This window comes from Vulpes lagopus, chromosome 12 (assembly GCF_018345385.1).
Source record: "Vulpes lagopus strain Blue_001 chromosome 12, ASM1834538v1, whole genome shotgun sequence".
Lineage (NCBI taxonomy): Eukaryota > Metazoa > Chordata > Mammalia > Carnivora > Canidae > Vulpes > Vulpes lagopus.
The window spans coordinates 57,659,044-57,681,592 of record NC_054835.1 but is presented as its reverse complement, the minus strand read 5'-3'; the positions used below and the strand labels follow the sequence as shown (position 1 = coordinate 57,681,592).

At 56.6% G+C, this 22,549-nt stretch overlaps 1 protein-coding gene across 2 annotated transcripts in view; it reads left to right on the top strand.

The window, feature by feature from the left end:
* The window catches only part of USP36 (ubiquitin specific peptidase 36), a 34,078-nt gene extending 13,218 nt beyond the window's left edge, over positions 1 to 20,860 (top strand). Inside the window, exons 6-20 of one of the 2 annotated variants that reach the window (XM_041726146.1) lie at positions 2,685 to 2,752; positions 3,227 to 3,297; positions 3,700 to 3,782; positions 4,579 to 4,690; positions 6,960 to 7,100; positions 7,977 to 8,077; positions 8,825 to 8,963; positions 10,623 to 11,306; positions 11,938 to 12,065; positions 13,951 to 14,505; positions 14,943 to 15,154; positions 17,287 to 17,388; positions 17,838 to 17,953; positions 18,492 to 18,643; positions 18,906 to 20,860. In XM_041726146.1, the coding sequence (XP_041582080.1) occupies positions 2,685 to 2,752; positions 3,227 to 3,297; positions 3,700 to 3,782; positions 4,579 to 4,690; positions 6,960 to 7,100; positions 7,977 to 8,077; positions 8,825 to 8,963; positions 10,623 to 11,306; positions 11,938 to 12,065; positions 13,951 to 14,505; positions 14,943 to 15,154; positions 17,287 to 17,388; positions 17,838 to 17,953; positions 18,492 to 18,623 (2,644 nt within the window). In that variant the 3' untranslated portion in view covers positions 18,624 to 18,643; positions 18,906 to 20,860. Of the gene's footprint in view, positions 1 to 2,684; positions 2,753 to 3,226; positions 3,298 to 3,699; positions 3,783 to 4,578; positions 4,691 to 6,959; positions 7,101 to 7,976; positions 8,078 to 8,824; positions 8,964 to 10,622; positions 11,307 to 11,937; positions 12,066 to 13,929; positions 14,506 to 14,942; positions 15,155 to 17,286; positions 17,389 to 17,837; positions 17,954 to 18,491; positions 18,644 to 18,905 lie in introns of both variants that reach the window. The other variant, XM_041726145.1, reaches the window with a different exon arrangement.
* Positions 20,861 to 22,549: the final 1,689 nt, after the last annotated feature.

Below are 22,549 nucleotides of genomic sequence, written 5' to 3'. Positions count from 1 at the left end.
CTGCTCTTTAAAGTCTGATGATTTGGGGGCACGTGGGTGGTTCAGTCGGTGAAGCATCTGCCTGCAGCTCAGGTCATGATCTCAGGGTTCTGGGATCGAGCCCTGCATCGGGCTCCCTGCTCAGTGGGGAGTCTGCTTCTCTCTCTGCCACTGCCTCTCCTCCTGTTTGTGTTTGCATTTTCTCTCTTTCTCTCTCGAATAAGTAAAATCTTTAAAAAGGAAAAAAAGTCCTATGGTTTCACGAGGAACACTTTTAGAACTGATTGTTGTCAGTCTTGCTAGATGCTCAGTGATGCCGAGAGAGTAAACCTGTGGCATGCGTGGACTCTGGCTTCGTCTGCGTGGAAACCCGTTTCTACGGGCACGAGCCTCGGCCGTAGGCAGCAGGCACGTAGTGCCCACCCACCATCACTTGTGCATCAGCTCAGCTTGGATATCCTGGCTTGAGAATTTGCAGTGATGAACTAGGCAGACGCTGCCCATCGGCGTGTCATGCCACCAGGTGCCCGTGGGGTGTGCGCTGAGCCTCTGCCCGCTGGCCGTGGTGACTCTCTGCTGCCTCCAGAGCGCGCAGGGGGGTTGGTTCATGTTTTCCTCGGTCAGGGTCTCCAGTCACTGGAGGTCTCCCGCTGGACCACCTCGTCGGTCTCGGCGGCTCTTTCTTTACCTGATCTCCCCTCCGGCTGCTGTCCCGCCTTGTCGCGCCCCGGCCCCCTGTTCAGTGAACCTCCTCCCCTTGCAATTCCCGCCTCATCCCCGATGTGATTTCGTTTCTTCCCTCCACATCAGCTGAATGTCTCTGTTGGCTCTTTTTTATTTTTAGTTGCAGAACTTCTTACAGTGATCTTCCCTCTCCCCAGACACTTGTTTGAGGATCTTTAGTTCAGCCTGGAATTTCGTATTGCTCTATTCATCTCCCTTGTACTCGTTTTCTGGGGGCTCATCATCAGACAAGGTGATTCTCGTTCAGGGTTTTCCTCCGGCAGCACCCGTGCAGGACTGAGGCTGCTTCGGCACCGCCCTGGGCCTGCTGCTCCGTGTGGCTGCCCATCCGGGGTGCCCTGAGCCGCGCCTTCTGTCCCCAGAGCCGAGCGCTGGAAGGCCCCAGTGTGGCGTGTGTGTCTCAGGACCCTGAGCTCTCCCCTCTGTTTCTGTGCCCTTCCCACCGCTGTCTGCTGCGGAGCCCGCCCGCCTCCCAGCCTCGCTTCCTGTGGACTCCTCTTGCTGCCAGGCCGCCTCTGCTGCCCGGGCTCTCCCTTCGCATTCTCCAGACTGGCCTTCATCTCCAGCAAGGCTCTGGCAGGAGCGTGGAAGACGACTTGCTGGAATCTGGCTCTGCCTCCCACTTGGGGCTGGTTTGAGGTCTGAGCTTGCTTGGCCTCAGGCGCCCCGGGAGAGGGTTCTGTGCAGGTGTTTGCTCCTCCTTCTCACGGCCCGGTGCGGGGCCAGGGCCCCCTGGACCTCAGCAGCCACCGTCACGTGTGTCTGGCCACAGGCTTCCAGTTCGTGCTGAGAGGACATCCTCGATGGTGTGGGAAATTTAAAGCTCCCCCCTCTTGACGAATGGTGGTGAGAGTACATGGTGGCAGTTAGCTTTTCATTTCCTAATTTTGCAAAATGAAAATGTGCCCTGGTGGTGTCCTCACCACATGGAGTCCTGCTCCCCAGTGAGCTCCTGGAGTCTGGGCAGCGCTGCTGTGGCCAGTCCACACTGCCTGGAGGCCCAGTGCAGGGCACCGTGGGGCATGTGCAGGGGGGCAGGGAGGAGAGCGCTGCGAGGTGGCACCGTCTAGTGCCCAGCCCAGAACTCAGGGAGTCAGAGGAGGCGTCTGCAGAGCTGGGGTGCAGGAGACGTGCCCGTGGAGGGAGAACAGTCCCGTGAAGGAGCAGCTGCTCATCCAGGGCTGTCGTGTTCCTGCACAAAGACCACTGTCGAGTGGATTTGTGTCCCAGGGGCTTGGTGACTCTGAGGAGGGCAGTTCCAGGGAGTGGGAGCCAGATTCAGGGGGTTGCAGGCAGATACAGGAGCGGAGGCTAGAGTCAGGGTGTTGTTTCCAGAGTCTTGGTCACATGAACAGCTGTGGGTGCAGATGCTCTGCTTACCTGCTCTGTGGGGCAGTGAGCAGCACTGGGGGGTGGGGGGAGCCTCAGATCCTGGTGGGTAAACGGGGTGGGGGGATTGAGTACAGCCCCTCCCAACTCTGGAGTCCACTGCCATCCTGCCGAGAGATACAGAAGTGAGGGTTTGTCCCACTTGCTCCCCCTCTTCAGATAAGAAGCATAGGCTGAGGACATCCGGTCCAGGACTGAAGCACAATGAGCTGGGGGTGAGGGCAGAGCGCCCCACCAATGGGACTGCACAGGCACTAGGAGTATTTCTCTGGCCTTGGTTTCCTGCGAGGTGGGGGGTGAAGTGCCTGCGGGGAGGATGCGGTCTTGAAGGACTGGGGCGGCTGTTGTGGGTAGTGGCCCCCGCCCATCAGAGCAAGTGGCACAGCTGGGCCCACGGAGAGGCAGGCCGAGCCTGTCAGACCTACGCTGGGGTGCTGGGGTGTCCCAGGAGCATGCTGGGCTGGGCTGGTCTGGGCTAGGCTGGGGAGAATGGGGTGGGAAGGATGGAGCAGGGAGGATGGAGCGGGGCCTGCCTTCTGTCCCTCTCTTGAAGGCTGTGGCCTCCTTTCCAGGTTGGATCGTCAAACGCAGGCGACGACTTTGGTCCATCAGATTTTTGGAGGCTATCTCAGATCCCGTGGTAAGTGAAGACGTTTTCTCTACCCCTTTGTCAAGGATGAGAAAATGAACCAGGAAAGATCAGGAGTTCGAGCCCAGGTTGGGGCCCCTTCCTGGCGAGCAGACCTGGGCGAGCCATGGAGGCACCAGCCTCCTTTGAAACGCACCATTGCCCACGGGCACACTGTTCCCAGGAGGAAGCTTGGAGCAGAATGTCCACGTGTAGAGGAGGGTGGCATTATCTTTCCTCTGAGTCCTGTGGCCTCTGCCCTTCAGCTGGGGGCTGGGGCTGTCTAGGCCGTGGGCAAGGACAGAGGCTCGTCACTGGGCTGGGCGGCCTGGCGCTGAGCTTGACGGACATTCCCTTGTGAACTCTGGTGTCAGCGAGCTCTCTCCAGAGGCAGGGTTTGCGCGGGGCTGGCTAGGTCTTGGAGACCTGGGGGTGGTGCTCTGGGGGCACCTACACCCACCCCACTGTCTCTGTGTTCCGTTGCAGTGAAGTGCTCGGTGTGCAAGAGCGTCTCGGACACGTACGACCCCTACCTGGATGTGGCGCTGGAGATCCGGGTAGGGAACATGGCTCCGCTGGGTTGTGTTTGCCTTAGGACGCGGAGGCTGGAGGGGAACCCGGTGGGGGCGTGTCACCCAGGTAGATAAGGAGCGAGGTACTGGGAATCCTCCTGCCTTAGAGTAGGGGCCACCATTTTTCCCTGTGCCCCTTCCTTTTGTTTAAAAGGTGAAATGCAGCTTTGCGTCCTGAGGGGCTGAGGGGTGAGCACACCGTAGACGTAGATGCGTGTAGATGCGAGGCCTGGGAGGGCAGCCCTCTGTTGCTGCAGCCGGGGCCGGGTCATGGGCGCCCCAGGGTGCAGGCGGGGCCCCACAGAGCTGGCTTCGCCACCTGCTCCCCCGCTCCTTTCCACTCCTTGTTCTTCTGCGGTTGACGCCCCTCTCCGCTTCTGTCCTCAGCAAGCGGCTAATATCGTGCGTGCTCTGGAACTGTTCGTGAAACCAGATGTCCTGAGTGGAGAGAATGCCTATATGTGTGCCAAGTAAGTTTGATTTTGTCCCAGCAGCGAGACACGCCCCCCGCCCCTGTCGGGGAGACCCCCACTGTAGCCAGCCTCTCTGGGGTGCTCGCTGGGGTTGGGATGGCTGACATCTATTTACATCACACCTGGCGGGTGCCCTGATGGCTCCTCCCCTGGGAGGTGGGCCCCCAAGGTAGCGGCGTGGGGTGAGGAGGTGACTGCACAGGGCCATCCCGCCTCCTGTGGCCGCCAGCAGCCTTAGCGCATGTATCCGTGGCGCCGTCTCCTGAGGGTCAGACTTAGCGGGGGTGTGGGGCGAGGTACCTCCTGTGTCATTCATTCAGAAGCTGTAGCAACTAAAGAATATTTTTCCTACATAAGCTTTTCAGATTTATTATCCCGTGCCCAAACGCTGCCTTTGCCCCTCTGTAAATTTGTCTGTCCATGCCCTGGGGGCTGTCTTCTTTCCTTCATCTTCTCCCCTCTCACTGGTCTTCTGGGCTTGCTCACCGTGATCTCCCACCTGCCGCATGTCCCCTGCCCGCAGGTGCTCCTGTTTCCCAGGGCTGCTTTCCATGCATCTGACTCAGTGGCCTCTGTGGGAAAGAGCTTCCTTGTTGCTTTACGGTCTCCAGCTTTCCCCTGGTCCCTGGTTCCCTGGACCAGCTGCCCTTTCACTTAAGTCCTGGGGTCTGTGTCTCGGGAGGAGAGGGGAGAGGAGACCCTGTGGTGACAGAGCAAGTGTTTTGTGAGCTCCCCTGAGCACGGCGTTCCTCGGAGCACCAGCTGACACCTTTTCTGCTCACCGTCCTCACAGATGCAAGAAGAAGGTTCCAGCCAGCAAGCGCTTCACCATCCACAGGACGTCCAACGTCTTAACTCTCTCCCTCAAGCGCTTTGCCAACTTCAGTGGGGGGAAGATCACGAAGGTGAGCCTTCGCCGTGGTGTCCAGACTGCATGGTCGGCCGCCCTTAGGAGGACAGGTTCCCAGCTCTACCCCAGAGCCAGCAGCTGAAAGTCTCCAGAAGACAGGGCTCAGGAGTCTGCGTTTTTCCAGAATCCCTAAATGGTTGTCCCGCATAGTCAGGTTCAAGAATCAAGGTCTTCCTGGGTTCTCTTTGCCTTCCTCTGCCTGTACGTGGCTTGTTCCCGGTACAGAAGCGTTTTTTTAAGAACAAGCGTGGGGAGCGCTGCTCTGAGTGGTTCTGATCCACCCCGTGCTGTTTGGTGGCTAACATGGTGCAGCTGTGCGCCGTGGCTTTTGTGGAAGGTAGAGTAAAAACTTGCTTTTGCATAATGGCCTTTTATTTCATCTTATTTAAGTCACCTGTACCCTCCCGTGGGGCTTGAATTCCTGACCCCAAGATCAAGAGTCAGATGCTCCCTCAAACCAAGCCCACCAGGCGCCCTGCACAGTGGCGGTTTTTAACAGAAATTGTCATTAGCATAAGAGTGGTTAGAGCCGACTTAGGTGGTTTGGGGCAAGGCGCTTGTCTCTCACCTTCCTCACAGGCAGTGATGGGGGCTTGCTTACATCAGCGCTTCCCAAACTGGCGTTCCGCAGAAGGTTTGTGCTGTGTGCTTACAAGATGCTGTATTTTGAACATACAATTGTATTGTTTTTCTTATTATTTTTTTTTCATACAACTGTGTTGTACTTTGAAACCATTCTGTGCTCAGCTGAGTTTGAGAACTGCTAAGCTGAAGTTCAGCAGTCCTTTTTAATTGCAGGCCTTGTCAGAGCCTTTATGAATAAGCTGTGTTGCATTTTAAATCTCTAAGACGGAGCTTTATTGTGAAGAATTTTCTAAAGTTAATTGTTTGAGGTCCATTCATTCATCTTACTAATGTTTAATGCACTCACATCTTACCACATGTGCAATGCACCAGGAAGTCGGTGGGACACAGTCAGTGATAAATGAGATCATTGTGGCTTTGCCCTGAAGAGCTCATGGTTCATGGTTCACCTTAGTATCTCCTGGAATTGGTTTCCCTGGGAATACAGTTTGAGAAACATTGGTCTGTTTGATCTTGCCCGTATCTGGCAAGATTGGATTGGGGGTCACGAGCTTGTTCTTCGTATTAGCTGTTGAGACTTCGAGTCAGGGGAAGGAAGAAGGTGTGTAGGGTCAGGGCCATGACAACGTTGACCTAAAGAAGCCAGAGACAACCAAGTATGCACCCCATGTCTCTGGTTGGAGGAAGCTCAGGAATAGGCAAAGCCGATTGATTGGTACTGGAGGGGGAGCCGTTCCCCGGGGCATGAGGGACTTTCTGGGTTGATGTCTGTGCCCTGATGGGAATATGGTTACCGTCAGTAAACGTTTGCTAGACACGTCCCGCTGTGCACCTGAGAGCTCTGCGCTTCACTCTACATCAGTTACACCATTTTTAGAGTCAGCGTGTGTAGGGGCCCCTAGGTGGCGCAGCCGGTTAAGCGTCTGACTCTTGGTTTCAGCTCAGATCTTGGTCTCAGGGTCTGGACATCAAGCTCTGCATCGGGCTCCAGGCTCAGCGAGAAACATGCTAAAGTTTCTCCCTCTTGCTCTCTCCCTCCCTGTGCACACACCGGCTCTCTCTCAAATAAATCCATCTTTTTTTTTTTCTTTTTAAGTCTGTGTGTATAGGCAGAGACACAGGCAGATAAACCTCCCATTCAGAGATTTCTGAAAAAAAAAAAAAATTCCCTTCCCTATGAAAAATTGTTAAATTTTGGAATAAATTCTGGCCTGACCTTTGTCCTGACCCACACAGCTGCAGTTTTGATGTACTGTGACCATTGGCTCCATGGAATGAGCACCTTTTTCTCTGAGGACCTGGACCCAGGTGTCGCCTCTCTGTTTCCTTACAGTGGCAGGGCGGGCGTGAGCTGTTCCTGTCGTCTTACACTTGGGGCCCACACAGGGCGAGAGTGGCCGTGGATGCAGGGCAGAGATAGGAGTAGACTGTGAATCGCTTGACAGGATGATAAAATAGGGTTTCATGTCAGTTAGTTGGAAAAAGGTCTTCTCTACCTCCTGTTTAACCCTTGACTAGGGGGCTTCTAGCCACAGCGTTGCCACATCCCCGGTCGCCCCCAGATTGTCAAAGACCAGCTGAAGAATCGTGCATTTTATGTGGTTGTGGCTGGAGAGGATGGATTGACCCTTCCTCTCACTGATGGATTCTCATTGCCCTGTCCTTGGCTCTTCCTCCAGGATGTAGGCTATCCGGAGTTCCTGAATATCCGTCCGTATATGTCCCAGAGCAACGGCGAGCCTGTCATGTACGGGCTGTACGCCGTCCTGGTCCACTCGGGCTACAGCTGCCACGCAGGGCACTACTACTGCTACGTGAAGGTCAGTGCTTTCGTGTGCAGGTGCGTTTGCACCCCTCCTGCGCCGTTCTCGCCCCTGTGGGCACGGGTTTGCAGTGCCTGTTGGTACAGTTCCAAATGTGGCCTCTGCAGCACGTTTGCGCACAGAGAGTGGCCTTGTTTCTAGTTGTGTTCGGGTCCTGTTGTTGCTTCAGGGAATGAAGGGCAGGGAGGACGTGAAAGCCCATCACACTGGGAGCTGTAGCATCCTTGTACCTGGACGGGACATGGGAGGGGGCCTGCTTCCAGGGCTCTATCCTAGAATCCTGGCGGGGGCTGGGGAAGGCTGGATAGTGTGGGAGATGCTGCGCTGGGCAGGCCCGGAATACCCTTCAGAGGGGAAAGCTCAGGTCTCTGGGGCCCCAGGAAGAAACATGGGTTCAAAGCACGCCTCGCAGTCCCATTCATAGCCATACAAGCATCAGATGCGTTAATATGAAATCATTGTTAATGAGCAAATGAGTATATGTGGCCTTTAACAGCAGGTTTTATTTCTTGTTTTGTTTTTTTTAAAATTTCTTTAAAGACTTTATTTATTTATGAGAGACAAGAGACAGAGGCAGAGACGCAGGCAGAGGGAGAAGCAGGCTCCATGCAAGGAGCCCAATGTTGGACTCGGTCCTGGGACCCCAGGATCACACCCTGAGCCGAAGGGAGGTGCCAAACCGCTGAGCCACCCAGGCGTCCCTTGTCTGCTGTTTTTAGATTAGATTAGAAAGATTAAAGGGCACCTTAATCACAAATAAATAAATAAAATCTTTAATTAGTTAATAAATAAATACTAAAGATTATGGAATACACCTTGATTGTTCCGGGTTTTTTTTGTTTTGTTTTTTTGCCACACCCTGTGCTGCTTCAGGCAAGCAACGGACAGTGGTACCAGATGAATGATTCCTTGGTCCATTCTAGCAACATCAAGGTGGTTCTGAACCAGCAGGCCTACCTGCTCTTCTATTTGCGGTGAGTAACTTCTGCCCCCTGCCCCCGTGAGCTCTTTCCCTCTGTCCTTCCCTTGCCCCGAGGGGTTTCCCTGGCCTGTTTCTATCTGGGCACAACGGGGAGCTCCGCAGGAGGGGAGCAGAGCAGCTCTCGTCCGGGTCACGTGAGGGAGCGACCACAGGGAAGGCTCCTTTAGACCAGGCCAGCCTGGCTGCTGAGTAACAGCCAGAGCCTCTGGGAAGGTCAGAGCAGGATTCCATCTGCTTGTTCCGCATTACGGTGACTTTGAATAAAAATGGGAAAGTTACCTACTATTTCATATTGTTGCCCCGAGTTAGATGTGTTGTGTCTGGATGTCCGCTGGCCAACACACCCTCCCAGTAGGCAGTGAAGGAACTTGTCAGAGGGTGGAGGCCGCAGCAGGGCACCTTCTCTTGGGTCTGGTTATCACCGAGCAGGAGGTTGGAGGACGTGGAGACCGGAGACATTTTTGCTCCTTCCTGCACAGATGTTTTGCTGAATTTGGATGCAGCAACTGAGGGTTCTCGTTGGCTTTCTGGGCCAGTGAGAATCTAGTCTTGGTAGAGCTCTGACTCTGGTTGGCTCTCTGTTTACGCTGAGGAGGTATCCGAGGCTACATGACCACTCTACGTTGTTGCAAGGGCAAGGTGGGAGTTCAGAGAAGCACGCCAGGACAGGTGGGGTTCTCTGTGTCATGCCTCTGTGGCTTCAGTGAGAGATCCCCGACTGGTTTTCTTCCTTCGACAGCATCCCAAGCTCTAAGAGGAGTCCTGACGGCTCCCTCTCCAGGACCGTCTCCTCTATTCCTGGCCGTCCAGGGCTGGTCCCAGACCACTTCAAGAAGAACATTGGCAATGGAACTGTTTGCTCCCCACTGATTGGAAAGGTACGTATTTAAAAGAATCCGTGTTTATATAGCAGATCTTCCTGCCTGTGCCTCTCTGGTGACTGTGGAGCTCCCAACCTCTTCATGCTCAGGAATTCAGCCGGACGGAAGGAGAACTCAGTGTGTCCTGTTTTACTCCATGTTCTCTGTTAAATTGGTCACGAGCTGACATTGGGGGAGGAGGAGAGGCAGTGATGAGAAAACCTGACCCAGCAAGTGACTCAGACTGTACATCAGCCTGCCCCTGTCCTAGACCAGCTGCCATTGCCCAAGTGTAGTGACAGGCTCGCCCGAGCTTACTCAGCCTGAAACATCTGAGGAGAGTGTTTTTGTATCCTCGCAATTCAGTACCGAAAACATAGGCAATTTCTAGCAATGCTAATTTCCTGCTTTTGATCGCTATGCTGTGGTTAAGAAAATGTCCTTGTTCTTAGGAATGTACACGGGCATATTTAGGAGTAAAGGGACATCACGTCTAAAATATATTCAGATAGGAAAAGAACCGTCACATGTCCACGCGTACACATTTGCACATAAGTGCTTGGAGCCAGCAAGCAAGAAAGCTAATGTGGTAAAACATTAACAGTTGGGAAATACCCTCATTTTTGTTGGAAGGTGTTTTTGTGTGTATTTGGATTTTTTACTAAAAGTCAGTTTTACTAGCAAAGTAGTGAGCAATTTCCTTACTACAACACAGTTTATAATTCAAAAACAGACCAGTCCCCTCTGCCGACTGCAGATCGGAACACGGGCTGCCGGGACCTTCACAGTCTGCAGGGCTTTAGTCCTTTATGCAAATCTGCATTTCCCTGCCAACGTGTGAGGAATAGAGGCTTTGGGATTGACATGACAAGGAAGAGCCACGGCCTGGTTGCCAAGAGGGTCGTCACTGTGGCCCAGACCAGAAGTCGATACCACGGGGCCACGCCACTGGCCACACATATTTACATCATAGAGATAACATTCCACACACCCTACAGTCGCACAAAAGCCATTTTACTTTAAATAACATTGTGTAAGTTCCAGAAACTTAAATGCTTGTCTTATAGTACAGCGGAAGAGTATTCTCTTTAGAAAGAATGTAAGTAAAGAATAAATTATTTTTAAATGTAGGGGGAAAAGGAGGAAAAAAAAAAAACTTGGAGGAAAGTAGTAGTGAATTAATTCTCAGTAAACCTCCTGAAGAGAGAAGACTTTATAAAAGAGAAAACATAGGAAAACAGATCTTAAATTGGATTAACTAAGATGGGAATTTTTGTATATGAAATAAAGGAATATGGAAGCTGCTTCAGGTGGAACTGGGCACACCTGGGGGGAGAGCGGGGACAAGCAGACGGGGTGCCAGCAAGTTCTCCAGTGCTTCTCTTGGCCAGTGGGTGGAACTCTGGTGCATTGTTTTTTCCTTTATACTTGTCTGTGTTTCTTCACTCCTGACGGGAAGCATCCAATTTCAGTAGAGGTGAACTCAAAGATACACTCGCATGCGCACCACTCACAAAGTACTGAAAAGGCTCAAAGAAGCAGCAGTGTCTTGGCCGTGTGTCCGTTAGATAGTCTGGCTTGAATCCCACCTGGGCTGAAGGTTCTCTGACCCAGGGTGAGAACCGGCCTGTGCTCCCTCCAGGGTGTGACCATGTCCTCTTCTCTGCTCTCCCCCAGCGGCTAGACCCTGTGACGGTGAAGAAGCTGCCCGCCACTGAAGAGCTTGGCGTGCCCGTTTCCAGGAACGGCTCTGTGTCGGGTCCAAAGTCTCAGAATGGATACGTTCCTCCAAAGCCACCCGTGGGGTCCCCTTCCCCCCGACTCTCCAAGACACCCCCTCACACCCCAACCATTCTGGATGAGCCTGGAAAGAAAGTCAAGAAATCGTCTCCCCTGCAGCACCTCTCCCCATCACGCAAAGCTTCTCAGGGGTTCCATGGTACCAGCAACGGGAACAGCAGCAGGAGCGAGGGCCACCGGCAGGGCTCCTGGGACGGCAGGGGTACCGCCCTCTCTACCTCACCCAGGCTCCCAGCCCGAGTGACTGCCAACGGGCACGGGCCCAAGGCGGGTGGCGCGAGCCCCGAGCTCGACGGGAGGGATTCCTGCAGCTCCAGTCCAGAGCACTCTGCCAGCAGTGACCCCGCCAACGCCCCCCAGACGCCCAAGAGTGGAGCTGCCCATTTGGGTGATTCTCAGGGAACACATTCTTCCGCTGCTGGCCACTCCAGAGCGCTGCCGAACGGAGACGACGCCAAGGCAGTGAAGCCCAAGGCCCCTGTCCTGAGCAACGCCGCCACCGAGCCCGCAAGCATCATGTCTCCTCCACCAGCCAAAAAACTGGCCCTTTCTGCCAAGAAGGTGGGTGTGTGGGAGTCTTCCCGCCGGAAGTACGTCTGTAGGGCTCAAGGAGCAGGTTTGGCTTTAGTCTGGGGGTGCGGGCAGTTGTGCTGGGGCCTTTGGGCTCCCCCGGTCAGAGGAGCAAAGCCGTCACAGGCATTTGCGGATGACACAGGGCTGTCCTGGGGCGAAGGCGGGCGTTTGGGAGACCCTGATGGGGTAACACTGGCTGCTGGGGGTCGGGTCAAGGTGGCAGGTGCCCATATTTGTCCGTAGACTGAAGAGGCTTCCTAAAGAAGCCTCCAGGGGAAGATGGGGCAGGTGCAGGGGGCGGGCAGGACACGGGCTGGCTGGCACCTCTGTGTGTAGCACGAAGCTCGATGATGTAATTGTTGTGCTGAGATTTTTGTTTAAATTTCCTTCCTTTTTTCCTTTTTGTTTCTAACCAAAAACACTTCTGATTCTTCTTCTACCATTCCCCCCTTCCCCACCTCCCCCCGTTTTTTCTCCTTCTGTCCCCTCATCCTTCTTTCTGGGCTCTTTCATTTTTATTTTTTTTTTATCTTATTTTTTATTTTATTTTTATTTTCCCTCTTCACTCACGGCAACCTCTTTTAGACCACCAAGTTTTTATTTATGTCAATAACTGCAGGCCAGCACCCTGCGGAGGGCAGCCGGCAATGACCTCCGTCCGCCCCTCTCACCACTGTCCGAGCTCACCTACCCCAGGAAAACCACTCACCCCGTCGCCGCCGCCTCCTGGCCTGTCCATGCAATCAGGTGAGCCGTGGGCGCAGGCCCCCGGGCCGGCCACTCCTCCCCTGTGCTTAGCGTGTGCTTGGCTGGTGAAGACGCGTGCGGTCTCCAGCCTTGCAGGATGGACGGTGGTGTGCGGCTGGACAGGTACAGGGCCTATCCTGCACCGACTTCCTGTTTTCTCCCTCTCCATCTGGCGGGGGAGCTTCAGCTGGGCAGAGGCAGTCTGGTCTCTGCCGTCCTGATCTTTTCACTTTTGTCTTCGTTGTCCATGCCTCCACCGTGTCTGTGTCGGGGTGCTGACGTGCCCGCGGATCCCTCCCCAGCCTTGTGACAGGATTCCATGGGAGAAGAGAAAGGCAGGAGTCCCAGAAGGACCCTGCTTGAGCTCAGAAACCTATGACCCCGTTGAGGGGCGTCTTCTTGCTGCCGGTATCATTCTGTATCTCCCACCAGTGCTCCCCGAGCTCTTTGACTCCTTAGCCCCACCCAGGGACTCCCCACATGGGCTCTCCTGGCTGAACCCTCACACTGGCTTACGGAGCTTTGGGCAGGCATCCAGAGCAGGGACGTGTGGTTCTCTGGGAGCTCTGTTCGGGCTCCCCAACACACCCACCTCCCATCCCGTGACATGGGGTGCTTATATCCCTTAGGGTGTTGAGTGGCACATGGCTGAGTTACTGACACTTGGCTGCCCACTGGCTGATGGGGCCTCATCAGCTGGGGAGGGGGGAGGAAGGAAGCTAGGCGAGGCCAAGAGGTGGTTTGGGTGGTTTGGGGTTTCCCCAGGCCCCGATGTGTCCTCCCCACCATCCGGCCACTCCTTTGGGTGCTGCCTGCTGCACCCCCTGTTGTGCAGCCCCTCCCACCGTCCTGCTCGGGCTGGACCCAGCACAGTATTTTTGCACGTGGTAGATCCCTAAATGTGGAAGGTATTTGCTCTGTTTGTTTGTTTGTTTTCATTTTGGACATACAATCTTTTTTAAAACTTCCTAGAAAACAGTAAGTAGTGTAGTGAGTAGTACAGGCCATTCAGGCGTCTGTCCTGGTTTAGGTAATGCTAGTCCTGTTTGATTCCGTAGCCCTTTGAGGGCAGCGTTATTGTAACTCGGTCACAATGAGAAGAGGGAATCCCGGAGCAGAAGGTTGACTCTTACAAGGTCACATCGCTGGCAAGACGTGGGTCAGAGAGCCTAACCTAATGGAGCTCCGGGTCCGGCCCCTTCCTCGTCTTGCTACGTGATCGGCTGCGAAGTCCGTTTCCCTGATTTTCCAGAGCCCACGAATCAGAGGAGAATCCTTGTGTACGATGTATAGAACTGCACTGACCCTTCTTAAGAGGCTGTCGTCCTGGCGCCAACACCTTGAGGCTTGTGGGCAACTTTAGAGAGGCTTCTCTGCTAACACATTTATGTTGAAAATTAGTAGCATTAGTTGGGGCACCTGGGTGGCGCAGTCACTTGGGCGGCCAACTCTTGATTTTTGGCTCAGGTTGTGACCTCAGGGTTGTGAGATCGAGTCCTGCATCGGGCTCTGTGGTCAGCAAGGAGTTTGCTTGAGATTCCCTCTCTCCCTCTGCTCCTCCTCTCACTTGTGTACGTGCATTCTCGCTCGCTCTCTGTAAAACAAATCTCTTTCAAAAAAGAAGATCAATAATACAAGTTTGGAAAAATACCTCGAACTGCTTGGCGATAGAAAACAAAGAGAGAGGTTTTGATTTTCAGTGAATTTGAATTTTATCACTTGTGTCATTTCTAACTCCGTGTAATTTACATGTATCTGAGATTCACAGAGGGGAGGATGGTGGGAAGCCCTTACCTGGATGGGCAGGGGGCTAGGGGCGGACAGGAGGGGCCTGCCTATGCCTCAGAGCAGCATGTCTCCACAGGGCGCTTTCACCTGCTCCCAGACCATCCAGCCACCTGAAGCTCCCCATTGGTCCCCGCTCCGCATCACTGTCCAGTAGCCCCCGACCTCCCGGGACGTCAGACCCACAGAGCTGCTCCTCCGCCCCTGCTCCCCCGCCTCAGGTCAATGGGGACTTCCAGGCCCCTCCACACCAGCTGCCAGAGGCCAGCAAGTCCCCCCAGAGCCTCTGTAAGAAGAGAAAAAGGAACCGCAGGGGAGAGAGCCAGGGGCAGGGCTCAGAGACATGCACAGCAGGGGCAGGCTCTCTGGCAAAGAGGAGAAGGAAGAAGAGGAAGCGCACGGAGGCCGTGGACGTGTCCCCCCTGCAGGAGGGGCAGATGCAGCAGCAGCCCTGGAGTCTCGAGTGCAGCAAGGAGGCCCGGGCAGAGGTGCCCGCTGACAGACTAGAGGACAATGGTGGACGGCAGCAAGAGAATGGCCAGCAGGTGGGGAGCGTGACCGACAGCCACCATGTGAGCAATAGGAAGAGGAGACGGAGGGGAGCAGAGGGCCTCAGTGCAGAAGACCGCCTCCAGCAGAACCCACCTTGGCACAGGTGAGAGCTGGGAGCCGGGCAGCCCGGCACCTCCACCAGCACCACAGTCCGTCCTAGCTGGGTCATCTGGAAACCCAGTGTACTGGCCGGGTTTCTGGGACGTGACCGTCTTTAAGTGGATGGGCTGGTGAGTGGATGGCATCCTTGCATGGCCAGCCCCACGTGCGGGTGGTCACGTGCCCCCAGGTCAGCAGGCGCTGTGGCCCCATCATCTGGCCTGTAGGACTCGCCTGCCCTAGTTGGCTCTGACGTCTCGGGCATGGCTGTGGCCCTGGACCACTGGCATGCTTTGTCCTGCTCGCGTCTGGGGCTGTTTCTCAGGTTGGCTCTGCTGCAGGCCTGAGGCCCATGCAGTTGGGAGGCCTGGGGTATCTGGACCTGAACCCCCACTCCCACCCTCCACTTGCCCAGAGCTCACTGTTGACTCTGACTCCCAGGAGCTGCTCTCCCTTGGACATCGTCGAGGTGGAGGCCACGGTAGCATCTCCAAGGAAAAAGAAAAAGAAAAACAGACCACGGGAGTCACGGCAGGAAGTGGAAGAGGACGAGCACCCTGACGCCTGCCCGAGCGAGAGGCAGAGGGGCTCTGCGATCCCTGGGAGCCCGCCCCCACCGGCTGTGAACGGCCGGCGCCCCGGGGACCGAGCAGGTATGCGTTTGCAGGGAGCGGGGGGGGGGGGGGGGGGGGGGGGCTGGGGCTGCGTGGGTGTGTGCCCTGGCATGGGGGCCCCGAGGAGCAGGGCTGGGCACAGGACTGCCATACGTCTAGAGGTGGGGGTAGTGCCAGGGGAAGCACAGGGATGCGGACCTCTTACTGTGGCCCTAAGTCTGTCCCCATGGGCACCCCCCCCCCCGGGTGTAGTCAGCTGAAGCTGCTCTGAGAGAAGGCACAGGGACACGTGAACGTGTGCGTGTTCTCGGAATACACGGTTTCTTCTTATTCAAGGCTCTTCCTTTTGGGAGAAGTCGCAGGCCCTCCAGCCTGAAGTTTTTGTCCAGGACTAGACTCATGAACTTGAAGGATCAAGTTCAGAACTTAACCTTCCTCTGCCTGTTGCTATAGTTGGGCCTTTTTTTTTTTTTTTTTTTTTTTAAGATTTTATTTATTCATTCATGAGAGAGAGAGAGAGGCAGAGACACAGGCAGAGGGAGAAGCAGGCTCCATGCAAGGAGCCGGATGTGGGACTCGATCCTGGTACCTTGGGATCATGCCCAGGGCTGAAGGCGACACTAAACCCCTGAGCCACCCGGCTGCCCTAGTTGGGCCTTTCTGAAGACGTGGCCACTTGCTATTGGGGTCCTCAGGCCCTCGGTGCCCATGGCTTAGCGACTTTTCCTGGTTCTGTGTCCTTGTTTCCATCGGGCTCAGCTGGGCTCTCCTGATACCGTGTGTCCATTAAGGGGAGGGTAGAGGGCACCCTGCCTGGGAGGGGACCAGCATGGCCGCACACTCTGAGCTCTGCTCTGCAGCTGGGGATCTGCTTGTGATAGTGCTTCTGGGGGTGAGCGGGCCGCTGGGTGTGGTTTGTGTTGGTCGCCCAGGTGGTGCAGTTGGCTCTGTGTCTGACTCTTGTTTTCAGCTCAGGCCATGATCTTGGGGTCCTGGGATCAAGCCCCACATCAGGCTCCATGCTCGGCTTGGAGTCTACTTGGGATTCTCTCTCTCTCTCTCTCTCTCTCTGCTCCTCCTGCCTGTGTGCTCACTCTCTTGCTCTTTTTCTGTTTCTGAAATAAATAAAATCTTAAAGAAAAAAAAAAAAAAAAGACCAAACGCTAGGGCTCGGCAATGAGGAAGGTGGCCAGTACGTCAGAAGAAAGGCTGCACAAAGGTGGCAGCAGAGCAGCTGGAGGTGGTCCTGAGACCGTGGGGTTCGCTCTGTTAGCTCACAGACACGGGGAGATGCCGCTGGGCCTCGGAGCCCGCTGCCTGGGGCGGGTGCTAGGGTCCCGGGGCCCCAGCCCCTCCTCTGTTTGCTCTCTGTCCTGAATATCTAAAGAGTTGGCTCCGCAGTGAAGGGCATTGACGGCTGAGGGACAGAGTGTTGCGGGTGGCTCTGCGTGGCCCTGGGGCCAGGCTGTGCTGTGGACAGCAGGGAGTGGCCATGGGGCATCGCACTCCGGATGCCGAGCTCAGAGGTCATGGGGTCATTGATAAGTTGGAGGCCAGGAGAGCAAGGTTGGGCTTGTGTTGAGGGAGGGGAGTCTGTTGTGGCAGTTGGAGGGGTTAGAGGGGACCAGGCAGCGGCCGTTTCTAGAAGCCTGAGCAGGGTGGTCCGTGCTGCCACCATCCGGCTGTCATTGGTGGCCAGGCTCTTCCAGGACAGAGCTGGGAGTCAGCCTCCCTGGGAGCTGTAGTGCTTTGTCGTACCCTCCGGTCCCTGCTGAGGCTCATTGTCACCCTTCCTGCATCACCAAGGGCGCATGCTGCCAGGTGTGGCTTTTTAGCCTTCTTTCAGGGGCTTGGGTCTTAGGCTTTTCTTTTTTTTTTTTTTTTTTTTTAATTTTTTTTTTTTTTATTTATTTATGATAGTCATACAGAGAGAAAGAGAGAGGCAGAGACACAGGCAGAGGGAGAAGCAGGCTCCATGCGCCGGGAGCCTGATATGGGATTCGATCCCGGGTCTCCAGGATCGCGCCCTGGGCCAAAGGCAGGCGCCAAACTGCTGCGCCACCCAGGGATCCCGGGTCTTAGGCTTTTCAAGAGTTATTGGATGGTAGCTCCTCGGGAGGCAATCAAGTACCTCATTAGAGGCAAACGTCCGTCCGTGTCTGTGATTGCAGAGCCAGCTCCAGCTCCTCTTGGGCCCTGGAGCAGAGAGAGGGGGTGCGACGTGCTCCAGGAACTGCTCAAGTATTCGTCAGATAAAGCTTACGGGAGGAAAGGTACTGGTGTCGGGATGGGGCGCGGGCATCCCAGGGCTCCCTGACTGCCACCATTGCATGAAGTCCAGAAGCAGCCCCCCGGGTGGGTGTGCTGTGTGGGGTCCCGAGCGCTGCCTCCTCCTGGGGGGGGGGGGCACGGGAAGCATCCGGCTGTACTTCGTCAGACTCAAAGAACATGGGACCCTTGTCTCTCCGGGGAGGGCGTGGGTTTGAAAGCAGCTAAACCCGGGGGGCTGGCGGCACAGAGTGAACAAGATTTGAATTTAAGGGACAGACCCTGAGTGTCCTGCACACGGACCTCTCTGCCCGCCCTCGTCCTTCTCTGCGTGCCCACTTCACCCGAGGGTGCTGCTCGAACACGCTCAACGTGTCAGGAGTAGGCCCATGGGATCGTAGATGCTGTTCTGGCAGTGAGTACATGACCGTGCTGACGCCCGGGTCTGTTACAGTGTTGACGTGGGGCGGCGAGGTGTCGGCTGTCAGCCAGGACGCCATTGAGGACAGCAGATGGGCCCGCGCGGCCACGGTGATCGACGACTGGGACGAGGAGTTCGATCGAGGGAAGGTACGGGTGCGCCTGCTGCTGGCGTGGCAGGGCGCTCACGGTGGCCCCGCTGAAGCCCGGGCAGGGAGGACGGGACCCTTTGGGGCAGTTTGAAGTGGCAGTGACATTGTAAAGGGGTCGAGGACGAGGCTCACCTGACTAACCTCCGCAGGCTGGCCACCCCCCAGGCTGGGCTGGGCGAGTATCTTTTCGAAAGGCTCACTCTCAAGCACGACTAGGATCCTCTGGAGACCAGCAGCCTTTGAGGGGCTCCTCTGGCAACCCCTCGGTGCCAGGGCTTGTGCCTGGCTCTGCCAGGCTCAGAGGCCGGCCTGGCCCCTGTGACTGTTGTGTGGCCACAGACGAGGCGCTTGTCTCCGTTGCTCTGTTCCTTAGTAGGTGGGGGGGGGGGGACTCCTCCCTCTTAGGAAGAGTAAGCCTGTTGCGTAGCAATTCGAGAACCGCGGCCCCACCCAGTGGGCCTTCACTAGGGGCCCCGGCTACCGGGGGCGGGAGGGCCCTGTTGGGGAATCGTGACACGTGGGGTTTCTCCGTGTAGGAAAAGAAAGTGAAAAAGTTCAAAAGAGAGAGGAAAAGAACCTACAACGCCTTCCAGAAACTTCAGAGTAGACGGAACTTTTGGGCTGTGACTCATCCAGCTAAGGCTGCCAGCCTCAGCTACCGCCGCTGACCCTGCTGCTGTCGAGATGGGTTAGTGCGGGGAGCTGTGGGGGCGTCTGGTACACGTGCGTGTGTGTGGGGAGGTGTATGCAGCGTGGGGTGCGTGGTGAGGTGTACGCTAGCGTGATGTGAGTGTCTGTGTGTGCGTGTGTGCTGGGGAGCGTGTGGGGCAGGCCGTGCGTTGTCCAGGACGCCACCTAATGCGTGTCGCCCGTGTGGACACGCGCTGCAGGGTGTCGGGGGGACCCCCAGGGCCTCCGTGTCATCAGGAGCCGTGTTCTGTGCCCCACAGCCTCTGGACGAGGGATCCGTCCCTGGGCCCTGTCCGTCTGAACTGAAGAGCGGCCTTGTCGGGGCCCCGCTGCAGGACGGCCCGCAGATCTGGGCTCCTTCGCCCCGGGACCTCTGACGGCGCAGACCCCACGGTGGCGTGCGGAGCGGGCGGCGGCACCCCGGCTGGGAGCCTGGACGGTGCGGTCTGTGGGCGAGAGCGGGGAGGATGGCGGCCGCGCCCCCGCCAGCGCGGGCTCCTCTGGGGAGCGTGGTCCCCGCTGCTGCTGCTGCTGGCGGCCGGCACTGCCGTCCGGTCCCGCGCCTGCCGATCCGCGGGGCAGGGGCTGTCTGTATGCCTTACGCGTCCCCCTCAGAGCGGAGCCGGCCACCCCACGCCGCACCCCCACCCGCGCGGCCCTCCCTTGCTCGAGAGACTCCAGGCCATCCTGGAGAGCGGAAGGCTCGCAGCGGTGTGCCAACACGCCTGCCTCTGCAGCCGCCCTGGGCCCTGAGGCGGCTTTGCCCTCCCCCCCAGCTGCAGCGACCCACGGGTCTTCACCGAGGTGGTGGTCTTGGGGTAGAATCCTTTTACTTTACTACTTAATAGACACGTTCATTTTGACCAGGTCTGCGGCTTCCATTAGCAATATATTTTCTTTCCCTAAAACGCAATACTTGCTTTATTTGCTCAATTTTGTGAGTGCTTTTGAATTTAGATGATTGTAAGACTCAAGAAGATCACTTTTTTATCTTGCTCAAGCTGTGCCTGCGAACTTGTCGTTTAATAAATACGGGCAACCCTCAGCCAAGGCGACGTTTCCCAGAGAACAGACACGTGACCCAGTAGCAGAAGGCACAGAGGTCAGCCCCAGAGTGGCCCCCCGGTTGCCCGTCTCCACTTCCTCTCCTCCAAAACCCCATGCGCGGAGACAGACGACGTCTGGCGTGGACCCGCCTGTCCCCCGCGGCGGCTCTTCATGGCCCGAGGCCCCCCGACGGCCTGGTCTGGCACCCCCGTGCCACCTGAGCTTTGCCGCTTCCCTGGGGCCTCGGGGGATCCCGGAGGCCTCGGAAAAGACTGTTACCTTTTAAGGGGGTCGGGGTCGAGGAGGTATGTTCATGTTTTCTCGTGGGGTTTTCTTTTTGGTTTTTCTTCCTGTTCTCATATTTCCCTTTGAAAAAGGTGGGGGCGAAGCATGATGCGGGGGGCCCAGAACTGGGGCTGCCTCTGGTCCCAGCGGGGAGTGAGCGGGGCACTGGCCGGGTGCGGGCTGGGAGCTGTTGCTCTCTTGCTCTCTTCTCCCGCATCTTGTTCAAAGCCGCCCCACCCCCGCCCGGTGCTCTGCGGGGCGTCGTCAGCTGCCCCAGAGGGAAGGCAGCTGCCTTTAGGGGCAGCTCATTTTTTCCCCCTTTCAGTGTTGACCTTCGTTCCTGGACGGCCCTGTTTTTCTGTGACGTTCTGTAGTTGGAAAGGGAAGCCGTTGTCTGCAGCAGAGTCTGTCTTTTCGTGCTCCCTCCTCTCCGCACCAGGCTCTTCCCTGTCCGCTGTGTGATTATGAGAAAACGTGCCCTCGTGTCTCGGGCGGTGCTGAGCACTGGCCCACCGACGGCGTTTATCACTGTTCCGTCGGGGCAAACCCTTCCCGGCCACCCAAGGTGGCCCGGCGACCTGGGAAGGGGAAGGGTGGGCCCCGAAAATCAGTCCACACTCTAGGGGACGTGTAAATATGTAAATATATATGAACAACTAAAGCTTTTATAGTAGCAGTCACTTGGTTGACTCAGAATGTGGGTTTAATTTAACTTTGTGTTGGGGGGGCGGGGTCGCCTCTCTCCGGGGGTCCCGGGCGGCCTCGCGCACCTGCCTCCTCCCAGTGGGCTCAGTCCACGTCCCCGAGCACCGCGCCTCCGCTCCAGGGGTGGGGTAGCCCCGATGTTGCCAAGATCCTGGTGCAATAAAACGAGTTTTTGTGAGCCCTGCCTGTGTCTTTGTGGGTTTTTTTTCCTCCCTTTGATTTTGGAGAGGGAACACCCCAGCCCCAGGTGCAGAGGACCCGTTCCCCACGGTCTGCTTCCAGGTAACCGGTCGGTGCGTGGGAAAGTTTGGAGCAGGTCTTCATTAAGGATAAAGAAGAATAAAGAGATTGATTTAAAGGGATTAGGAAACACATTCTTTTGAATTGGAGAAGACCGAGGAAGCCTTTGAAGTGGCCCCCCAGGCCTCGTGGGCGATTCTCAACGGAAACTTGGGGGCCATGTTCCACTGAGGTTTGCTGCTGTTTTGAGGGTTTTTTTTTTTTTTTAATTTTAAAGATTTTATGTATTTATTCATGAGAGACCCAGAGAGAGGCAGAGAGACGGGCAGAGGGAGAAGCAGGCTCCCTGCAGGGAGCCCAACGTGGGACTAGATCCCGGGTCTCCAGGATCAGGCCCTGGGCTGAAGGCAGCGCTAAACCGCTGAGCTCCCCTCCCCCCCAGGCTGCCCTGTTTTGAGTTTTCTTACTGAGCGACATTTGGATTTCTGCAGGGAAAGATGAGGGAAATGATAGGTTTCACCAAACCACGCGTTGTCCTCGCGGTCGGTCGCGTTGTCCTCGCGGTCGGTCGGCAAGAGCAACGGGCCTGGGCTCGCATCCCCGCGGGGCAGCCCCTGGCGGTTAGCACGTCTCCGGCCCCTCCCGCCCCCGACGCCCGAGGCCAGCGAGGGAGGGTCAGGGTCTGGCTGATGACATGTCCTGGAAGTTGGGGGAGGCCAATAGGGATGGCAGGTCCCAGTGGGGACACCCGTGACCGGGAGGTTACATTTGACCAGAGCAGCACCCGTGAGTGGGAGACGAGGCCGAAGCAGCCCAGGCGGTAGCAGGTTTGCAGGGAGAGACCTCTGGATGCTCCGGGACACCCCTGGGCAGGCCTGTCCCCTGAGTCCTGCCACTCCTTCCGTGCAGCGTCCCTGAGCCTCCCCCCCTCCCCGATGTGCCCCTCAACCTGGGGACTGCACCCCGTCACTGTGGGCGCTTGGTTGGACAACAAAGTCGGAACAGGTGAGGTGAGGCCACGCCTGCACCCAAACCAGGTGGGGCGGGGCAGTTCGGGGTGGCAAGCCAAGCCCACGTGCACAGAGTGGGTCACGCGGGTGGTCACACAGGCGGGACCCCGGCGCTCCTGGTCCTTTCCCGAGCCGGAGCCGGAGCAGCCAGCAGCCGTGTGTCCAGATGAGCAAGGCTAACTCTCTCGGGCCTGGAGGGCGGCCTGGGTGGGAACCACGGGGAGGGTGTGCCGAGCCTTTCCTCCAGGGCCACCAGCCAGATGGGGCTCGCTTGAGTGTCTGGTGACAAAGCTTGAGTGGTGACAAAGCGAAAGCACAGGGTGTGTTTTGCTGATAATTCCGGGGTGAACCACAATTCACGGCCTGCGAACGTTGAGAGTCCCCTCGAGCTCCTGCGCTATTTTCAGTGATGGTTTACAAGGTCTGATTTGCACGTCGGAGTCCGGAGGCTGACGGCAGGGCGAGGGCCCAGGTGGTCGAGGACACGGGGAGAAGACGGGAGGATGACCAGTCCACAAACCGGCCGACGGTTGCTCCAGGCCCGAGGGGACAATGGCCGCAGAAGTTGAGAGGTGGGGGTCACCCGGGTATTTGGAGACGGAATCGAGAGGAGAGGC